Here is a 20,088-nt window from a genome sequence, read left to right as displayed (position 1 = left end):
AAATAAAACCTAAAGGCATATGGCAAGCAAAGAGAGTATGAATAGACCAGAACATTCACTCAGAGAGGAAGAGACACAACATCATTAGTCTGTTTAATGTATTTCTGTTACAACCTTTGATATGCACTACATTGTGAATATTGGTGCTAGGGAGGCTTAATTTGATAGTCATTTTAAATAGTGCAGGAAACTACTCGGCAAAACTAAGTAAGTGGGGATAAATAGCGAAAAATATCATACTTTGACTGCAAACAAAACTGATTAGTGACTAACTTATCTGATCTTAAATAGCAACTCATGGTTAGTTACCTGAAAAGCCATGATTGTCCCAAAAAATTTCGAAGTGTTGAATTTGTGGGAAAAATTATGTAAATCACGATTTGTTTTTTCAGTGGGAGGTCAGACTCGAATCTCCCACACTCTGTGCAATGCAGAGGCCACAGTCATGAATATCATTAAATATCATCGGGGGTGGGCCTAATCACGCTGGAGTCGGACAGTTTGGGAATTCTGCGTATGAACTGTCAGCCTACAGTTTGCCGGTCAACTCGATAGCTGGCCAGCCTGGGGCCCTCGCACTTCTGCCGCTGCTCCCCGCCCCCAACGGCCTGATCGCAGGCGCCATGAGCATTCCTGGGCCAACCCTGACATGCCTTCCTTCCTAGAGCACCCTGATCTCCAGCTCTCCCAACACCCCCTGAAATGCCTCCAAACCCCCACCCTGGCAGCCCCCTCCCATGAGAGGCAGCCCCCCCTCCAAGAGAAGCAGGCATCCCCGGCAGACACCACCCCCCACCCCCCAGAGCCTTCCCCACGAGGTAGATGCCCTCCTGGCAGACCACTCACTCCATCAGCCTGCCTTGATCGCTGGCCTCCCTTAGCCATGACCGATCCTAACGCACAGTGGCAGCGGGACTTCCCACCCCACCGATTGCCCCTAGACCCTGCCCACAATTGACCCTGCCCCCTAAGCCCTGCCCCCTTGGCACTGCCTGATGTCTGGTGGACAGTGGCAATGTGACCATTGGGCATGGGTACTTTGCCCCTTGGGCAGTGCAAGGGGGCAGCAGTAGCACTGCCAGGGTGCCCATGCCCAGGGGATACCAACCCCCCCAGCCTAAACTCCTGAAAGGACCTGATTGTCCCCCCTGCCCCTTCATTCTAACGGGTTGAGCGAAGGAGGGGGCAATCAGGGCCCCAAATTGAGGCCCCGCTAAAATATTAGCAGGTCAGAATGGTGAATTGCATCCCCGCGCCCCCCACCATTGGGTGCGATCTTCCCAAAATTGCATAGAGGGCATGATGTTACCACCCATTCACGCCATGCTCCGCTGCAGTGAAGATGGTGATTTTGGTGACAAGGCAAATCTCTGTTCACTGCAGCGGGATAGGAAAATCCTGCTGGCATGAATGATTGGAAAATTCTGGCCCGAGTGTTGAATCAGGCAAGAAAGGCTGAGTGAAACTTGAAAGTTGCCGGCTTCACAGACGCCTTTGCGTGCCTGATTTAATGGCACGGGGGAAGGGAGGAGGAGAATATCTAAACTGAGATCTCGTCAGCATAAATCCCATTTTTGACCGCTCATGAGACTTAGCAGGCATTATGGGATTCTTGCCCATGGCTAACACAGTCGCTAGATCGCGCCTGTAATCTTCCACTGTGCTTGAATGTGGTTTGAAACAGCAGACTTTTTGCTTCAGCGGCAAATCATTTTATTTATGTACTATTGGGTAGATTTTTACCTGTTATTTGGTCTAGAACTAGTATTGTGCATCAGGCATTCATGATAGAAACTGCCCATTGTCATTCCATTTAAGACACTGCTCTTTCACTTAAAGATTCTTCTTCTCTTCACAAATCAATTCCCCAGCAGAAATGCAGGGCTAACTGGATGGATTTACCTAAACCATAAACTGTTCAAAAGATTTCACCGATTGACAGAGCCGTAAAAGATTCAACACATTCAAGCCTTGTCAAAACTACCATTCAGTAAGCTATTAATTGATTATTCCCAGAAAGAATTTCGGCATTGGCTACATATTTGATCTCTGCATCATCAGATTTCTGCTAATAATTTAACTGAATGCAATGTTAATTTTATTGGTGTTTTAAGAATATTCGGTTTATGAGGTACACTGAATAACTCACAAGTGCCAAAGGTTCTCATAAAGGAGGTAATCAAACTCACACTTCTCCAGTGAGAAAAGGTTCATTTATTAGGTAAGCTTCACAGTTAAGCTTCATTGCGGTGTTGATGACTTCGTGAAATATTAAATTAAACATCTTAAAATATGCCTCTGCAGATAAAAGGGCAAATTTTCAAAAAAACACCTCATTAAGCCTCAGCAGCATAGCACCACAGATGCAGAAAACTTGAACTTCAAGATCATGACCTGAAACATTGGGCTTGATTCTCCCATTGCGACTCGCAACTTTTCTGGCAGATCGGGTTGAAAGATGCGCGTGTCGGCCATTTCGTGGGTTCCCCATGAGCTTTAATGACCTGTGTGCACCTCCCAACTGGAAGAAAATGATGCCGCTGGGAATGCACAGAGATCCAACGGATTCTGAGGCAGTTGGCGGAATTTAAATTAAGTTAATAAATCTTTAATTAAAAACCTAAGCCAGGATTCTTCCAAAACAAAACTAAGTGCTCATCGGGCGAGAAAACGGAAGTATTTCCTGCCCATTTTTTGGGTGTACTTACCAAACGAATCTCCGACACTGTGCAATGCAGAGTATCTCAGTCTCATTCAATCCAGAAAGCAATGGGTGGAGCCTATTTCCACCCAAAGGGTCAGCAGCATTGCGCTGATTGGGCCACTGCGCATGCGCCGATTTGTCAGTGCAGAGATTGGTGCAAGCGCACTGCCCACCCCCCCGCCTGCCCCCCGCCCACCTCCCCCACCCCACCCCCCCCGCAACTACCCTCATCAATCGGCAGCTTCCTGCTGATCCCCAAGGGATCTTGCACAACTATATCACTGGCTTGCCCTGCAACCCCCGCAATTGCTGGCCTCCCAGACTCCTCCATTCCCTGATCACTGGCCTTCTGGACCTCATGATGTGGCGATGCCAGTGTTGGACTGGGTTAAACACAGTAAGAAGTCTCACAACACCAGGTTAAAGTCCAACAGCTTTATTTGGTAGTAAACACCACTAGCTTTTGGAACACTGTTCCTTCGTCAGGTACGTGGGGAGTTCTGATCACAAACAGGGTATATAAAGGCACACACAGTTTACAGAATACTAATAAGAATGTGAGTCTTTACAGCTAATCAGCAAATCAAGTCTTAAAGGTGCAGACAATGTGAGTGGAGATAGCATTATGCATAAGTTAAAGAGATTTGTATTGTTTCCAGACAGGACAGTAAGTGAAGTGTTGCAAGTTCAGGCAAGTCATGGAGGTTACAGACAGTGTGACATGAACCTGAGATCCCGGTTGAGGCCATCCTCATGTGTGCGGAACTTGGCTATCAGTTTCTGCTCAGTGACTCTGCGCTGTCGTATGTCGTGAAGGCCGCCTTGGAGAACGTTTACCCGAAGATCAGTGGACCTCCCCAATCTCCACCCACCGAGTGGCAGCGGGCACCTCCCCCACACTAATCATATTCCCAATAGGGCCTGTTCCCCCGTATATCCAGGCTCCTCTGGCCCTACCCACTTGGCACTGTCTGGTGTCCAGTGGGCAGTGCCAAGGTGCCCAATGGGCAGTGCCAGTTTGCTCCTTGGACAGTGCCCCCAACCAGCGTGATCAGGACACCTGTTCCCCATTAGTGGGGAGCAGTCGTAAACCCTGCTGGAGGGAACCACACCTGGTGGCTTTTTGGGGGGGGATGGGAGAGGCACTAGCAGGCATGGAAAATACTGTCCTGGGCCTGCTAATCATATGGAAATGTTAATTTCCATATGATAATCAGCTCCCTGTCAATATCCAGCGAACCTCGCTAAAGACCCCTGGCCCGTTGCATTGCTTGAGCAGCGCAGCAAGCCTGGAGAATTCCTGCCCTTGTCTCAGTAAAAGTGACCATGAAACCATTGTCGATTCTCAGTAAAATTCCATTTGGTTCACTAATGTCCTTTAGGCATGTAAATCTGCCTTCCTTACCTGTCTGGTCTACATGTAACTCCAATGTAGTTGACTCTTAAATGCTCCCTGAAATGCCTAACAGGCCATTCAGTTCTATCAAACAGTGACAAGGCCTCCAAAAAGAAATGAAATTGGACAGATCACCCAGCATCGGCAAACCCAGTCTTTCTTACTAACACTTGCAGGTTTGTGCCAAAATTGGGAGCTCTGTTCCATAGATGAATCAAGCAATAGCCTGATATAGTCACACTCACAAATCATACCTTCCAGACAACGTCCCAGACACCACCATCACCATCCCTGGATATGCCCTGTTCTGCCAACATTACAGACCCACCAGAGGTGGTGGCAGAGTGGTATGCAGTTTGGAGGGCATTGGAGTGTTAGACCTTGTGATCCTTTACCTCTCCCCATTCACACATTGAACCTGCAGAATCACATGTGTGCATTTGATGCTTCCTTGCAGCAATGCAAGTTCAGATATCCTGGGGCAATGCCATTAGCTTGCTCATATTGCATCTCTCTGGGTAGAGAGAAGACAATAGAGGCCCTTCTCTTGGCATTCCAGGCCTCTGTCACCACCGGATACAACAGTGGACAGTGAATTGGAAATGTTATTACCTGGAAGGATTGCTTGCATAAAACCTAAAGGCGAAAGTGGCCTTGATAACCAATGGCAGTGCTAGTCTCATCTTTACTGTATGGCTGTAGGTTCTGATGAAGAAAGTGGTCCACTTCCTTGCTGATTTGTAGGTGCTTGAAACATTGTTCCTGGCTAAGATGAATTTGGTTCTCTCAGAATATCTTTGCTGGATAGGGCTTTCTGTGGAGAGCATTCCTCTTTCTCCCTCTGCGTTCAACTTTTGCTCTTGGGTTGTAGTCTGTGCTCCATGTTATACTGCAACCCAAGAGGGACTGAAATTACACCCCCCATAATTCTAGCCACCTTTCTGTTCACTGAGCAGAAAATGCCTCTGATTTCCCTGACACGATGTAGCAACATTCACTTCAAAATAACAAGCTCTTTGAACTCCTCTAAGAACCCAACACTTGCAAGAGCAGAATTAAATCAAAAGTACTTCTGCATACTGGATAGCCGATCCTTTAAATAACACTAATGGGGCATTTCACTTCATAAAATCCCTAAGGTGCAGAAGGAGGCCATTCAGTCCTTTGAGTCTGCACTGACTCTCCAAAAGAGCGTTGTATCCAAGCCCACCCCTCCTATCCCCATAATCCAGCGCTTATCCACTGAAGCTACCCATCGTCGGACACCAAGTGGCAATTTAGCATGGCCAATCAACCTAACCTGCTCATCTTTGGACTGTGGGAGGAAACTGGAGCACCCAGAGGAAACCCACACTGACACATGGCAAACGTGCAAACCCTACAGATTGACACCCAAGGGCGGAATTGAAGCTGGGTCCACAGTGCTGTGAGGCAGCAGTGCTATTACCCACCATGCCACCATGCTGCCCGCTGTTGTGTAGCTGAATGGAAACGATTAGGAGCAACCATTAAATGACCTATATGATTCAAATTAGCAGAATGTGCCAATTAACCCGAGAGGCTTTTAAGTGGTCACCTTACGTGATCATAGCGCACACACAGCATACCTGAGCTACAGTGCTCACAAGTGTTTTGCATCACAGAGGCAAAATTTGTGGTCTTTATGCTTTGTACTTGAAAAATCTGGTGTCAGTTACACATCAATCTTGTCCCACTAAGATGAAGAGGGGAAATAAAGCTGTTAAATATTCATATTGGGCAGTAGCTTCACTTAACCCCGTGCAGCATCCCAGTGTACACAAGTAAATAATGCATTCCCCATATATTATGCAACATGGAAATGAATAACTGTAGATGAAATGGTGATTGCAATGAAGTTAAATGTAATACCGTAAAATAAGTTGTTATTGACAAGCAATGTTAGCAACAGTAGGAATGGAAATAGACACCTTTTCCAAAATGCCACAAGTTAAAAAAGGTATTTTAGTTAATATGTTGTGGTTGATGAACAAAACATAATTTTGTATACTCATGGTATTAGAACTAACAGTTCCCACGTTTATGCCATAAATAAGTAGCATTGTATGCAGTATCATACAAAATATAAGTGCTATCGTACTCAGATTCAAATTGCTATTAATACTTTAATACTCAAGCATCTCCTTCATCTCCCATAATATTGTTCCATTTAACCTTCCACAGCTGAAGCCTACATTTTCCGTTCAATATCACTCAATGCAATTAGCACCCTTGTGGTAGGATTACATTCAATTTGACGAAAGAAGGATTCCAATACCATTGCTCACCACTTTTCCAGTTTCGCTGTCCTGCTTTCGTGATGATAATATTGATTAATTCCAAAAACTTGGTTAAAACCATCGATTGGTTCCTGTTGTGATACCGAGTAGTATGTGATATATTTTACCATGGTTATTTTCCCATTATTACAATCACCATTTCATCAACAGTTGTTAATTTCCATTGTTGCATAATATATGTGGAATGCATTATTTAATTGTGTGCAGGGGGATGCTGCACGGGGTTAAGTGAAGCTACTGCCCGATATGAATATTTAACAACTTTTATTTCCCCTCCTCGCCTTAGTCGAAGAGGATTGATGTGTAACTGACACCGGAATTCTCAAGTATAAAACATTCAGTGCACAACATACTGCCAAATTCAACTTAAAAATACTATTCATTCCCTCCTCAGAAACAAGAAGTATTTTTCTCTCCGATATATACTTCATACCCTTTGTTTTACAACTTTGTTGCCATAGTTTAATCAATTTCTGAGCTGCTAAAGCAGAAAATGGGGAAGATGTGAATTGAGCTTCTGATCTGTTTATATTCTGTTACTGAGCAGGAATGCCCTTCCTCCAAGAAGCATTTGTTAGTGCCCCGGCCAAGAACTGGGAAAACACATCGAACAAGTGGACAAGCTTTGAGTGTCAGGCAAAGCTGGAATTTGAACTAATGGTAGCCTGGCTGGAAGTCAAGGGCTTAAGTAACTGAACTATCAGGCACAGGCTTTACAATTCTTTCAACCTTTGCTTTTCCAATTCTTTTGTCTAAAACAATTCGCACATAAACTGACAAGTCAATGTAAATCTGAGAGATCAATTATCTCCTCAAAACAGGAGACAGAATCATTCTTTATTCCAAATCAAATGAATACTGAAAGTAATTTACCATTTGAATGCTGCAAAGCAACTTGAAATTTAATGATGTTTGCATCAACCAATACAACAGAGTTTGATGTAATAAACAAAAAACATATAAGAGGTACACCTGAAATTTGAATTTGCCCTTGAATAATCAAAAGGCTTTAACTGATCTCAGGAAAAATGGCTAAAATATGAAGTTTGATCAAGGTCCCATAAAACTAAAAACAAACATTGCAAACTATTAGACAGTAAACCAAATTATTTCCTTCTGTAGACTGTAAAATATCCATACCTCTAGATCATTGAAAAATAAATGTGTGTCAGCCAGATTGAAAATCATTTCTTCCATTCGAAGTCCAAGTGTAACAGCTATAGGCGGATCCTGCAAAACAAATATTTCCATCAGAGCCAGCATGCTGCTTTGCAAATTCCATCACTTACTCCACTGTATTCACAGCATGTTTAAATAATGAGAATGAAATAGTGGGCTAGATATTACACTGAGACTGGTCTTCTTGTACTCTAGTCTAAAATTTGGGACAGGCCCCTCTGTTTGGCTGACTCACTCCAGTTTAATTCTGTGGGCAACAGCCCATTAGTTAGCGTGAGGCAGGACCTCTGCCACCCCCAGATGTCCTGCCTCATACAGCTGCTGTCCAACTGGAGGCCAGCAGCTCTGTGCAATACCAGGATTGGTGCTGACTGCAAGTATTTCAGATGGCCTGTGAGAAAATGGAACCATGGATGTCCCCAAATCTTGGTTTGTCTGAAATCTCACCGGGAAGGGGTTTGGCGGTCCCAGTGAGGAACTGGGTGACAGGGGGGTGTCATGTTGGACAGAACTGTGGGGGGGGGGGGGGGGGGGAGGAGAGGGACACAGCTAGGCAAAACTGTTTTGGGGGAAGTGGTTGTCAGCCACTGATTGACACAGTTGTCCTAGAAAGGAGGCACCCCCCTTTAAACTGACCAATAGCCTGGATGGTTAAATCTGCTGGGCTACATGCCAAGTGTAGACCATTCCTGCTGCCTATTAAATTGCAGCAGTGGAGGGGGATAAGGCCCTTTAATGGGCATTAATTGCCAATTTAACAGCCTCAATTGATGGGTAGCCCACCCACTGCCTCCCTCGTCACACATCAAATCATGAAGGACAGAGTCAACGTCAGGCAGTCTGAAAGAATGTACATCACTGATAGTACAGCCCCATAATTTGCAGGTCCACCTGTTTTCCTGCCTGAATGTGGCCTGCACAATTTAGCCCTGTGACCAGGAAACAGTACTTGGAGTTTTACACATAAGTCTACTCAATTTCTCTTTTTTCAAAAACCACATACAGCTTCCTCACTAAAGCAAATTGCAAGAATTAGCTGAAGAGAAGAAATTCCTGTTATCTATGAGAAATTAGTGTTGAAAGTATTATCTCTTGGCTCAATAATAAACTCTGTATGCACAATTCTGAACTGAAGCAGGCCATTCAGCCTTCCAACCACTCTGCCATTCAATAAGATCACGGCTGATCAGATTGTGGCTTTCAGTCCGCTGTCCTCCATAATCCTCGAGTCCCATGTTAGAACATACTAGTCAATCGGAATGTAATGTGAATGCCTTCAATACTTTTACTTTGATGGGCTCTGGGCTCAGTTAGCCAACTGTGCAAAGTGAAGGTGCTTGAATTTCCTCATTTTTTAAATTATTAAATGCTGCTTTGTGCCAGATATTGGGAGGTACCTTTGAGTGGCCCTTTTAGTATTTTTCTGACAGTGAGATTAAGCTGTGATGAGAACTAGGAGAAACCAGCAGTTTATCAGTACTTCAAAAATACACTGAATATAATCTAAGCATTAAACAAACATAAAGCAAACCAAGAAATGTACCCACTTGTGAACCCTAAAATGGCGAGTTTGACTCTGTGTGCCTTCGTCTTAAATGTGACTCACGGGTTTGCTCTGCTATAACAAAGCTCTGAATACCGAAACAGCTAATGTCGCGGATATATGTTTGCAGCGAGGAGTCTTGCCTGCTAAAGCACTTTGTGAAACAACCCATCATCTCCCACTGATTCTTTTTTATGGATAGAAAGTTGTTGGAAGGGCACTTATCATTTCCCCAGATGTGTCCAGCAGGTAACAGCCTCTGCCATCAGCATGCATTCGTGAAATCAGCCTCAAAATATTGCAACAGGTAGATTGTGGAGGGGTGAATACAGTTCAAACACACTGAAAATGAAATGATGGCTGTGGCAAGTGTGATCAAGACACGGTTAATACTGAGATCAAATAGATTATATAATAAGGGCAGTTAAAATTTTCCAACATTAGAGCTTCAAACAGCAGATAATAGACTGTAACTGGTCTTCAAAGAAAAACTTTCAGCTTTATGCCAGCACCCCCTTCCCCCAAGCAAACTCTGCATGCTACGTGGATGGTCTGAACAAGGGCCAAGTGAGACTTCTGCCCTTCACCGGGGAAGAAGTCCTCTCCTGTGGAGTTGCCGCCAACCAATTCAATTAGCTGGCAGCTCCATCAGTCCTGAGTGTGTGCAAGTGGGAGGAGAAAGAAGACCTAATAGACCCCTGGAACCAGGCAAGTCTGGGAGGGGGTGCAGGGAGGTTTAAGGCTTCAGGCAGGTAGGAAGAATGGGAGTGGGGGGAGGGGAGTTCTATCTTCAGGAGATAGTCCTTGGCCCGCAAAATACAACTCCTGAAGGACAGAACTGCCCCATCCTTCCTGTACTCTGACAAAATTATTAAAAAAATTGTGCTGCCTGCTTCTGTCCGACAATCACTTTAAGTCGTGGGTAGCATATTACCTGGATCAATTGTCTTAGTAACAAGCCCTATTGACCCTTGATTAACCATTTAAATATGGTGGGTGCGCTGACAATTTTTGTGTCTGACCACTCCCCCACCCCGCATTAAGGGGTGAGGTGGCCTATTTTGTGATCCTCCTCTCACCTGACTGAAAATACACACAACGGTAGGGAGGTGGGGCGTGGTGGGGGGGGGACATAAAATGCAGTCAACTGAATCAAGTTTGATGAATAAACGATGGAGCTAAAATACATCATTACACCCTCACTTCTAAAATGTTAATTGAAAGCTCTACGGCCTAGATGCTTTTGCTACTTCCATTCTCTGTGTTCCCATTTTTCAAACATTACACTTAATATGGCTTTTGATATAGATACTTAGAAACTTACCAAATAAATTCAAAACAATATCAAAAGAGAAGATTGTCAAATTAAAACTTCTGTACGCAGAAAAATAATTCTAAACAAACAACTACAATCTCCATTGTCACTCATCCTGCTCAGAGAGGAGCCATTATTTAAGGGTTCATTGTTTTTAAAAATTTGGTGGGTCAACTGGCACTGAGCTGCAAAAATCATTATCAAGCACAGGTCATAACAGGTCAAATACTAATCTTCTTTATTTGTTGTTATGGAAATAACCTAACATAAAAATGATGACATTTAGAATGAGCATTATAATATGACAATTCACTGCACTTCTTGTATATAAGTTCATTTGTTTCCAACAAAATCTTTTAAATTTTAGCACTGTGATAAGCACAGAGATATTTCCTACTAAATAACACCTGTATGCCACATTATATTGTGGAGAAGAATTATGTATTTTTAATGATACTTCTTCTAACAGCAATTAAATTCACTGTGCCAGTTTTATTTACATTTTGGCAAGTTGGCCATTATTTTGACATTGTTTTTCACAGACTGTCTCATTCTCATTTAATGGCTCAGTAATTCTTCCTATGTACATCTAGTAAAGTATTCCAAAGTACTCTTGAAGCTGTCACTTCACTAGATAAAATATACCACATACCCTACAGTCAATAGCCTTCATCCTCCTACCTATCCTGTTACTGCTATATTAGCTGCAGTTTTCAGTCTAACGTAAATCCTAAGGAGTGAACTGTGCATGGTAATAATTAAAAATTTATTGATGTCTAGACAACTGGAAGATTCATTGATACACCCAGTTCCATGGCTGAGAAAACAGACCAAATTACCTCTATGTTATGCATAACTAATACGCTGGTTTCTTTGACATTTAGCTCCTTTGCAAAATATATTTATAGCAAACACTTCAAACACTAAGGACTCAGTTAAGTAGACTAGCATGCCAAAACCATACTTGTTTTTAGCAATCTTTAGTACTATCCATAAATCGCCTTATCTAGTGGTTACAGTTAACAACAGCATGTCAAAATGCCGTGTTCTGGTGGTCTGAAAATTGTTAGATTATTAGCTATTAAACATACTCATTTTTTAAAGCACTGACTTTGCTCTCACAATTGAAGAGGTTTACAGCACAGCAAGAGGCTCTTTGGTCCATCATGCCATCAAGCACCTATCTATTCTTATCCCATTTTCCAGCACTTGGTGCATAGCCTTTATTCTATGGTGTTTCAAGTGCTTACCTAAATGCTGTTTACACATTAGAGTCATAGAGGTTTACAACATGTAAGTAGGCCCTTTGGTCCAACTTGTCCATGCTGCCCTTTTTTTAAAACCCCTAAGCTAATCCCAATTGCCCACATTTGGCCCATATCCCTCTATACCTATTGTACGCATGTAACTGTCCAAATGCTTTTTAAAAGACAAGATTGTACCCACCTCTACTACTACATCAGGCAGCTTGTTCCAAACATTGACCACCCTCTGAAAAAAATTGACACTCTGGACACTTTTGTATCTTTCCCCTCTTACCTTAAACCTATGCCCTCTAGTTTTAGACTCTCCTACCTTTGGGAAAAGATATTGACTATCTACCTTGTCTATGTCCTTCATTATTTTATAGACCTCTATAAGATCATCCCTCAGCCTCCTACGCTCCAGAGGAAAAAGGTCCTTATAACTCAGTCCATCGGTAGCATCCTAGTAAACTTTTTCTTCACTCTTTCTAGTTTAATAATATCTTTCTATAATAGGGTGACCAGAATTGCACACAGTATTCCAAGTATGGCCTTACCAATGTCATGTACAACTTCCACAAGACATTCTGACTCCTGTATTCAATGTTCTGATGAATCCAAGCATGCCAAATGCCTTCTTCACCACTCTGTCCGCCTATGACTCCCCTTTCAAGGGCCTATGAGCATGTACCCATAGATCTCTTTGTTCTGTAACTCTCCCAAATGCCCTACCATTAACTGAGTAAGTCCTGCCCTGGTTCAATCTACCAAAATGCATCACCTTGTATTTGTCTAAATTAAACTCCATCTGCCATTCGTCAGCCCACTGGCCCAATTGATCAAGATCCCATTGCAATTGGAGATAACTTTCTTCACTGTGCACTATGCCACCAATCTTAGTGTCATCTGCAAATTTACTAACCATGCCTCCTATATTCTCATCCAAATCATTAATGCAAATGACAAATAACAATGGACTCAGCACTGATCCCAGAGGCACACCGCTGGTCACAGGTCTCCAGTTTGAAAAGCAATTCTCCACAACCACCTTCTGGCTCTGTTAAGGAGCCAATTTTGTACCCATTTAGATCCCATGAGATTTAACATTATTCAACAATCTACCATGCGGTACCTTGTCAAAGGCCTTGTTAAAGTCCATGCGGACAACATCAACCACACTGCCCTCATCTACGTTCTTGGTTACCCCTTCAAAAAACCCAATCAAATTTGTGAGACATGACTTTTCACTCACAAAGCCATGCTGACTTCAAAATGAGTAGCATTCATGTCACTTCACTTGCCCTTGCCCTTATGTGTGCGTCACTTCAGTCATATTGGCGGGAAAAAATACTACGTGGATGGAAATCAGCAGCATGTGCCAACCCTGCACATGGCCAACAGTCTACAAAACGTCTTGTGGGTTGCACTCAGAACCCAGATGGGCCGCATGTGGTTGCCGCACCACAAGCTGCCCTCCACTGAGTTAATCCAAATCAACCACAACGGGCCCGATTTTACCATTTTCATTCTAAGTGCTGAATCTCGGCATAATCCAAATCTGACTTAGAAATCTGCTTTCAGGCACCCCCCATACGCATTCAGCCTGAAAAAAAATCTCCAGTCCCGTCCGCTCTGTGGGCGAGGCTTAGCATGGCCAAAGTGATCGGAGCTCCAAAATGCGCATGCGCAGTTAGAAAAAAATGTGCAAAAGCACGTCCAGGTCAGATTGCTCCGGAACCGCAGAAAGTGGAGAAAGTGGCCCGGGAGCTAAAAGTGGGAGAGATGGTGCACACAGACATCATTGTCCCCTTATCAACCCAAATCACTACCCACACACATCACTGTCCCCCTTATCCAAACCACCCACTTCTCACGCACATCCTTGTCCCCCTTATCTACCCTCCACTGCCCACATACATCACTGTCCCCCTTACCCACCCCCCCACTACCCAGACCAATCGCCTCTCCTGCCCCCCACAACCGATTGCCCGCAGAGTGGCAGCAGGCCCCCCAACCCATCCCCGCCCCCACCAGAGATCCTTCAGGCCCCCCTTGGCCCCTCCCTGCCAGAGATCCATCTACTCCCCCCACCTGAGATACATTTTATCCATCTCCCCCCGATCAACGATCTGGTCTCACTCATCCCCTCCCAGACAATGGTCTGGCCTCACTCACCACCCCTCACCTCCATCCCACCAGAGGAACATCTGACCTCCCTCCTCCCCCCCACCACTGATCTGAGTCAGAGAGCTGTTGGAAGCTCGGAACATGCTCTTCAGCAGCTGGAGCGCCCAATTCAGACTTTTGTTTAGCAGGTCATTACGGTGCGGTTCCGGATTGGCAAAAGCAGTGGTAAAGAGGGAACTGCTGATGAAGTCGGGCAGGCAGTTCTTTAATTCAATTTAAATGCATGCAAATGCATTTAAATCGCTGTTGTGCTCGTTTTGGGCACAAATCGAATTGCTGCCATTCCCAGATTTCGGTAAAGTGGCAATCTGCGCGAATACGAGTGCAGATCGTGTTAATGGCCTCAAACCTGACTTTACCATCTTTTCGCGCCCGTTTTGCAATGGTAAAATCGGGCCCAATATTTCAAAATCAATGCCACCATGATCACAGGAAGTTTAACTATATATTCTTTTAACTCCATTGGACTCTTAACATCCCTTATTTCTGACACTTGTGTATGTGTTGTCACATTTTTATTACTTTTTTCTTTTAGGTTTGGTGGTTAATAAATTTTCTCTTCTTTAACCCAAAATCCTTGTTTGTTTGGCTCCTTATTGCTCACTGTTTCAGTAGGTTTGGATTGGGAAAAGGCATATCTTCCTTAAAAAAATCTTAAACTTTTGTTATGACCAACTGAGGGGATGGAGTACAGGGGAGCTGGTTCATTACTTCTCACTTGGTCATAACATCAGTCACTGAGTACATTCAAAACAGAGGCTGACTGATTCTGGGGTATGAAGGGTATTTAAGCATATGGGCTATTGCGGGAAGATGGAGTTTAGGAGGATGATCAATGGGACCCTGATTCAATTTTAACTGAGGCTTGAAGTGTGAAACTACTGCAGCTCATCCTGCCTACCTTGCGGGATCCAAATCCTTTGGGTATTAAAAGCAGAACTGTACCACTTGCTGCAAGGACATCTGAACGTCATGCTGTTTGGGGCCAGAGCATCCACTATTAGAACAGGTCACTGTGATCTGACATTTGCCTTCAGTTTGTTCATGGGCATGCTGCAACGCTGACCTATGAGGATAATGTAATGTGGTGGCTCAAAGCACAACTCTCATGAGGGATCACCTTTACACTAGCAGCCATCAAAGGAGTGGTGTTCAGTTGCAGGCAAACACCTTAATCGTAATTCTGATGTTGGGCAGTAATATAAAACGGAAGACACAGCATCAGCTGTCCCAAGTATTTATGTCCTACTTGACCAAAGTTAACATTAACATTCTTTTTGTTTTCTTGCCCTTCGGTCGTTTCAGTTATTTCTTAGTCCTCCCCTCTTCAGCTTTGGCAAAGGTTGTCAAGACCTTGGAGTGCCTTTGAAACTTTACAAAAGCTTTCAGAATTTTTGTCACTCTCTTGTAATATTTAATTTTCACTATCTGTTTAAATTTTACTTAAATGCATCTTCCACTATACTGCCACTCACCATAACATGTTCTTGGATTGGGTATGTTAATGAGCTGAGCATTGAGGGCCGAGTGCAAATAGTGCTGTTATTCCTGCAAATGTAAAACATAATTCTAGCCAGTTGAGGATAAATTACAAACACAGTGGACAGTGCGTTGTAAATCTTAGACCTCTACCACCTAAGAGGACAAGGACAGCAGATGCATGGGAACATCACCACCTACAAGTTCTCCTCCAAGCCACACTCAATCCTGACTTCTGGGACCTTATCACGTTCCTTCAATGTCACTGGGACAAAATCGTGGAACTCCATCCTTAACAGCACTGTGTGTGTACCTACACCACATGGACTGCAGCAGCTCAAGAAGGCAGCTCAACACCACCTTCTTGGAGGCAATTGCGGGTGGCTAGCAAAAATGCTAGCCTAGCCAGCAATGTCCATATTCCATGAAGGAATTTTAAAAAGTAAACTATTACTGAATTTATAAACTGAAGCTCTAGATGTGAGGATGACTCCAATTAAACCTGTGTTAGATGTGCTATCTAGATAATAAATATTTCTCACAGAAATAAATCAAATGTGTAGATAATTAACATGAAAAAACATCACATCAATTTCAAAAACAGTCGAGCTTTAAATGCTATGGCTTAGACCGGTCAAAAAACTTGAGATTAATGCATGCAAAATTATACTGAATCTAAAATATTCTTTCATGTCTTGTACAGCAGACATTTTGGCAGTCCCTAGGTAACTGATGTATATTAATTAAAATATACCACATGATACGTTTCTTACAATCTATTTATTTTTTGGCAGTACAGAACTCAAGTATTTGTGAAAAAAGACATTTTGTCAAAGCTTTTTGTCTTGTACTTATTAGAACAATTGCAAGAATACCAACAACTTTATACAGAATGCTGATTATACAGGATGTCAAGTGGACTCTTATTTGTAGAAACATTGCCATGGAGAATGCACCAATTGATGTTGACTGATAGTTAACTGCCAAGCATTATTTGAAATTTAAAACAGGAGTTTGACTCTGGTTAGTCAAGGCATTGCCCTGTGGAACGAACCAGTGATTTGTCCTGAAATGTGCAAGATGAAAAGCTCTTGCAAAATGTATTTTTTCTGCAATACTCAACAAATAAATTAAAATACAGTTTGAACAATGTATCACTTATCCACTATCCATCTAGAATCATCCTAAATATGCCTCTTAAATCTGCATATTAGCAACGGTGTTTCTTGAACTTCTCCCAAAATAATACTAAATCCTGGTTTATATCAAAAATCAAGCTAAACAATTGTCAGAGGGACTGGCATTAGACATCATCCAGAAATACACCCTTGCTGAATGGAACTTTGGTGGGAAAACTACTGATGGACAACTGCTTAGTGTATCTTTCCACAGCATAATTGTGACTCATCAGTACATAAGTGATTACTCATTGTATCTTGACATCTGTTGACATTTCTGAAGGTCTGATTTGAAACATACTGATTTATAACAAACAAATCGAACATACATTTCACACACGTCCAATTGCTAAAAGATTACAATAAAAAGATTTTTCATTCATGGTACGTGGGCAGTGGTTATTGCCCAGCCCTAATTGCCTTAGAGACAGTAATCATGGTGAGCCACCTTCTTCAACCACAGCTTCAATTGTTTAAATACAGGAGGACTTTGCCAACACACAGAGTAAATAACACTGAATCCAGCTCAGTAGAATCCAGCTCAGTAGAGTATTGCTTGGGAATGCAGCATAGTGGCGGACGAGGTGCTGTTCTGGTCTTTTACAAAACAAACAGTGATCCAAGAGAAGGAGCAAAGAACAGTGAGACCTGAGAGATAAAGTCTAGAGATATTAATTAGGTGACCAGTTAGATTACAGGTTGGTGGATTTTGCAGTTTTCTTTTCCCTAAATCAGGGTAATTGTTTAAACATGGACCTGGAAAACACAGATGTTGTATTAAATTTATGTCTTAATTACTTAAGCTACTTAATACAACTACAAATAATTAGGTGACATTTCAAAACTTGAAGACTTAATTGGTTAAACGGAATATATTAGAGGTGGCAGGGTAGGTGATACATTGCTGCCACGTGATCTGGTAGATAGTCATCAGTATGACGCACAGCAACAGCTACAGTAAGAATTGGCAGCTCCATGAACTTGAGATCAGAGTTGACCTGGAGTTCAGGCTTCGGACACTGCAATGCATCAGGGAGACAGAAAGATACTTGGATACTTTGTTCCAGGAGACGGTCACTTCTCTTAAATTATGTACTTCACACTAGGTCTGTGGTCAGGGACAGGAGGGTGAGGCAGGTATGGGAACCCAGAAGATAGCACAAGAGCAACCTCAGCTCTTGCATGTTTCCAACTACTATCAGGTCCTTGCAGGCTGAATGGAAGCAAGCGGGGACTGCAGGTAGAATGAGCTGACTGACCACAACACTGGTACTGGGCCCCATTCAAATTGGAAGAATAAAAACAAATATAGTGGTTGTAGGAAACAGTATAGTTCAGGGGATAGATATTGTTATCTGCAACTGAGAGAGTGAGTCCTGAAGGATATGTTGCCTGCCGTGGAGAGGGATTTGACGTGAGGAATGGTGCATTCAGTTGTCCTGGACTATGTGGCACCAGAACATTGGTAGGATTGAAGAAAAAGGTTCTGCAAAAGAAGTATGAACAACTGGGGCTAAATTAAAAATCAGAACATTGAACCATTACTTGGACAATGACTAACCTGACACTGAGTAAATAAGACTAGAGAGTTGAATGTGTGACTCAAAGATCGGAGTCGGAGGAATGGTCAGAATTTATGTACTAGTACTGGGGAAAGAGGAAGCTGCTCCACTGTGACAGGCTTCACTGGAACTATGCTGAGGCCAGTGTTCTGATGAATCGATAACTAGGACAGTAAAGACGGCTTTAAATTAAATAGTGGTAAGAGTTGCATGTGAGGAGAAATTTTATGAAGTTAAAGAAAAAAGACAGGATAATAGATATGGGTAATGAGAACCAGGGTGTGACAGGAAGGGACAGAGCGTAGAAACATAACAGTACACCAGCTAATCAGGTCAGAGTAGGAAAAAATGGTAAAAAGACAAAATTATAAGCTCTTTATCTGAGTGCATGCAGAATTGATAACAAGATTGAAGAATTAGTGACAGAAGTATAAATTAGTGGACATGATATGATAACCATTACAAAAACATGGGGCGGAATTTTTCCGTCCCATCTGCCATGGGAATCATAATGGGAGGGACATGGACCATGCAAAAGTCTGTTGACCTCCAGCGGGATTTTTCGGTCTCGTGGCAAGTGCAGCCGGAAAATCCCGCCCATTGTTGCAAACTGACCAAGGCTAGGAACTGAACATTGAAGGGTTTTGACATTTCTGAAGGACAGAAAGAAAGGTAAGGCAGGTGGGGTAACTTTATTGACAAAAGATGAGCTCAAAGCAGGCAATAAGTGTGCCTAAGCCAAAACATTTCAGCCAGAAGACCATGTGTTAGTGCGATTACTAATACTGGGTGAACTCCTGAAAGCCTAATTCAGTGGCCCATTCAATACGATTGGCGAGCTGAATTATAGCACTGACAACCAAGACTTAGGAAAAAGCAAAGGCTGTGTCACATTAGCATGGTAAAGTAGTAGCACAGCCGTGAAGGGGACAAACAAGTACAGGTATGTTAGACAATGAGGAAAGAGGAGTGTGGGAAGGGACAGTGAGAATGAGCTAAAGGGAGAGGGAGCCTGGCCAATTTTCAAATCACAATCCCTACCATCAAGTTGGTTAAAACTGAAATGCTGAGAGGGTTAGACACCACAATCTCTTATTTAAACGCAGAACAGTGAGGAGGCCTGACAAGTCTGCTCACAACATTTAAAGAGATCAGTATCAACAAACTAGGAAGCACATCCCTAATTCAATACATCTTTCCCAGGCCCACTCCTTTCCCCATAACTCCACACATTTACCATGGCTAATCCACCTAATTTACACATCTTTGGGCATTAACGATCAATTTAGCATGGCAAATCCATCTAATCTGCACATCTTTCGACTGTGGAAGGAAACCGGAGTACCCGAAGGAAACTCATGGAGACGCACGGAGAACATGTAAACTCTACACAGACAGTCATCCAAAGCCAAATTTAAACCCGGGTACCTGGCGCACTCAAAAAATTTGGCGGAAGAACGAAACAGACTGGAGACAGATAACGATAACCATACACAGAGAGCAGCCCCTGCACTTAACCCACCCATCTGACTGCCTCGAGGAGCCAGGTAATCCTGACACTTTAAAGAGCATTTTTAAGACCTGGTCCAATTCTTAATGTGGTATGGAGCGCTGCAGTGATACTGAGGGCTTCCAGGTGTTCAAGGACTATGAATATCAATGTGACCAGGGTATTTCAAAGGTTTTAGAGCACAGAGACAAAAATATCTTACCCCAGGATGGTGTCTGAATTAACCATCCTAAAACTGAATAACACCTTTCCCAGGGCAACAATGACCAGTGCAGCCACTAACCCCCCCATCCCTGGAGACAATCCTGAGTCAAGCCCTTTCCCAACCCAAGGACGTGGTGTTGAGGGTGGGGGAAGATGACCCATTTTTTCAATGGTGGGTAGGGTGCACCTCTATGCTGAAGGGTTGGGGGTAATCCCCTTGCCAGCTGGAGTCACCATGTCTGTTGTGCAGGATGGGGACAGCCTGTCAG

The 20,088-nt window shown here is 43.2% G+C and overlaps 1 protein-coding gene across 12 annotated transcripts in view; it reads right to left on the bottom strand.

The window, feature by feature from the left end:
- eya4 (EYA transcriptional coactivator and phosphatase 4) overlaps positions 1–20,088 on the bottom strand; it is a 417,250-nt gene that overhangs the window by 47,050 nt on the left and 350,112 nt on the right. For all 12 annotated transcript variants that reach the window (XM_080192745.1, XM_080192744.1, XM_080192747.1 and 9 more), the window contains one exon: positions 7,559–7,648. In XM_080192745.1, coding sequence (XP_080048871.1) covers positions 7,559–7,648 — 90 coding nt within the window. The remainder of the gene's footprint in view (positions 1–7,558; positions 7,649–20,088) is intronic.

The sequence above is a fragment of the Carcharhinus amblyrhynchos genome, chromosome 7 (assembly GCF_965287045.1).
Source record: "Carcharhinus amblyrhynchos chromosome 7, sCarAmb.v2.hapA, whole genome shotgun sequence".
Taxonomy (NCBI): Eukaryota; Metazoa; Chordata; class Chondrichthyes; order Carcharhiniformes; family Carcharhinidae; genus Carcharhinus; species Carcharhinus amblyrhynchos.
This window is presented reverse-complemented; position numbering and strand designations above follow the sequence as displayed.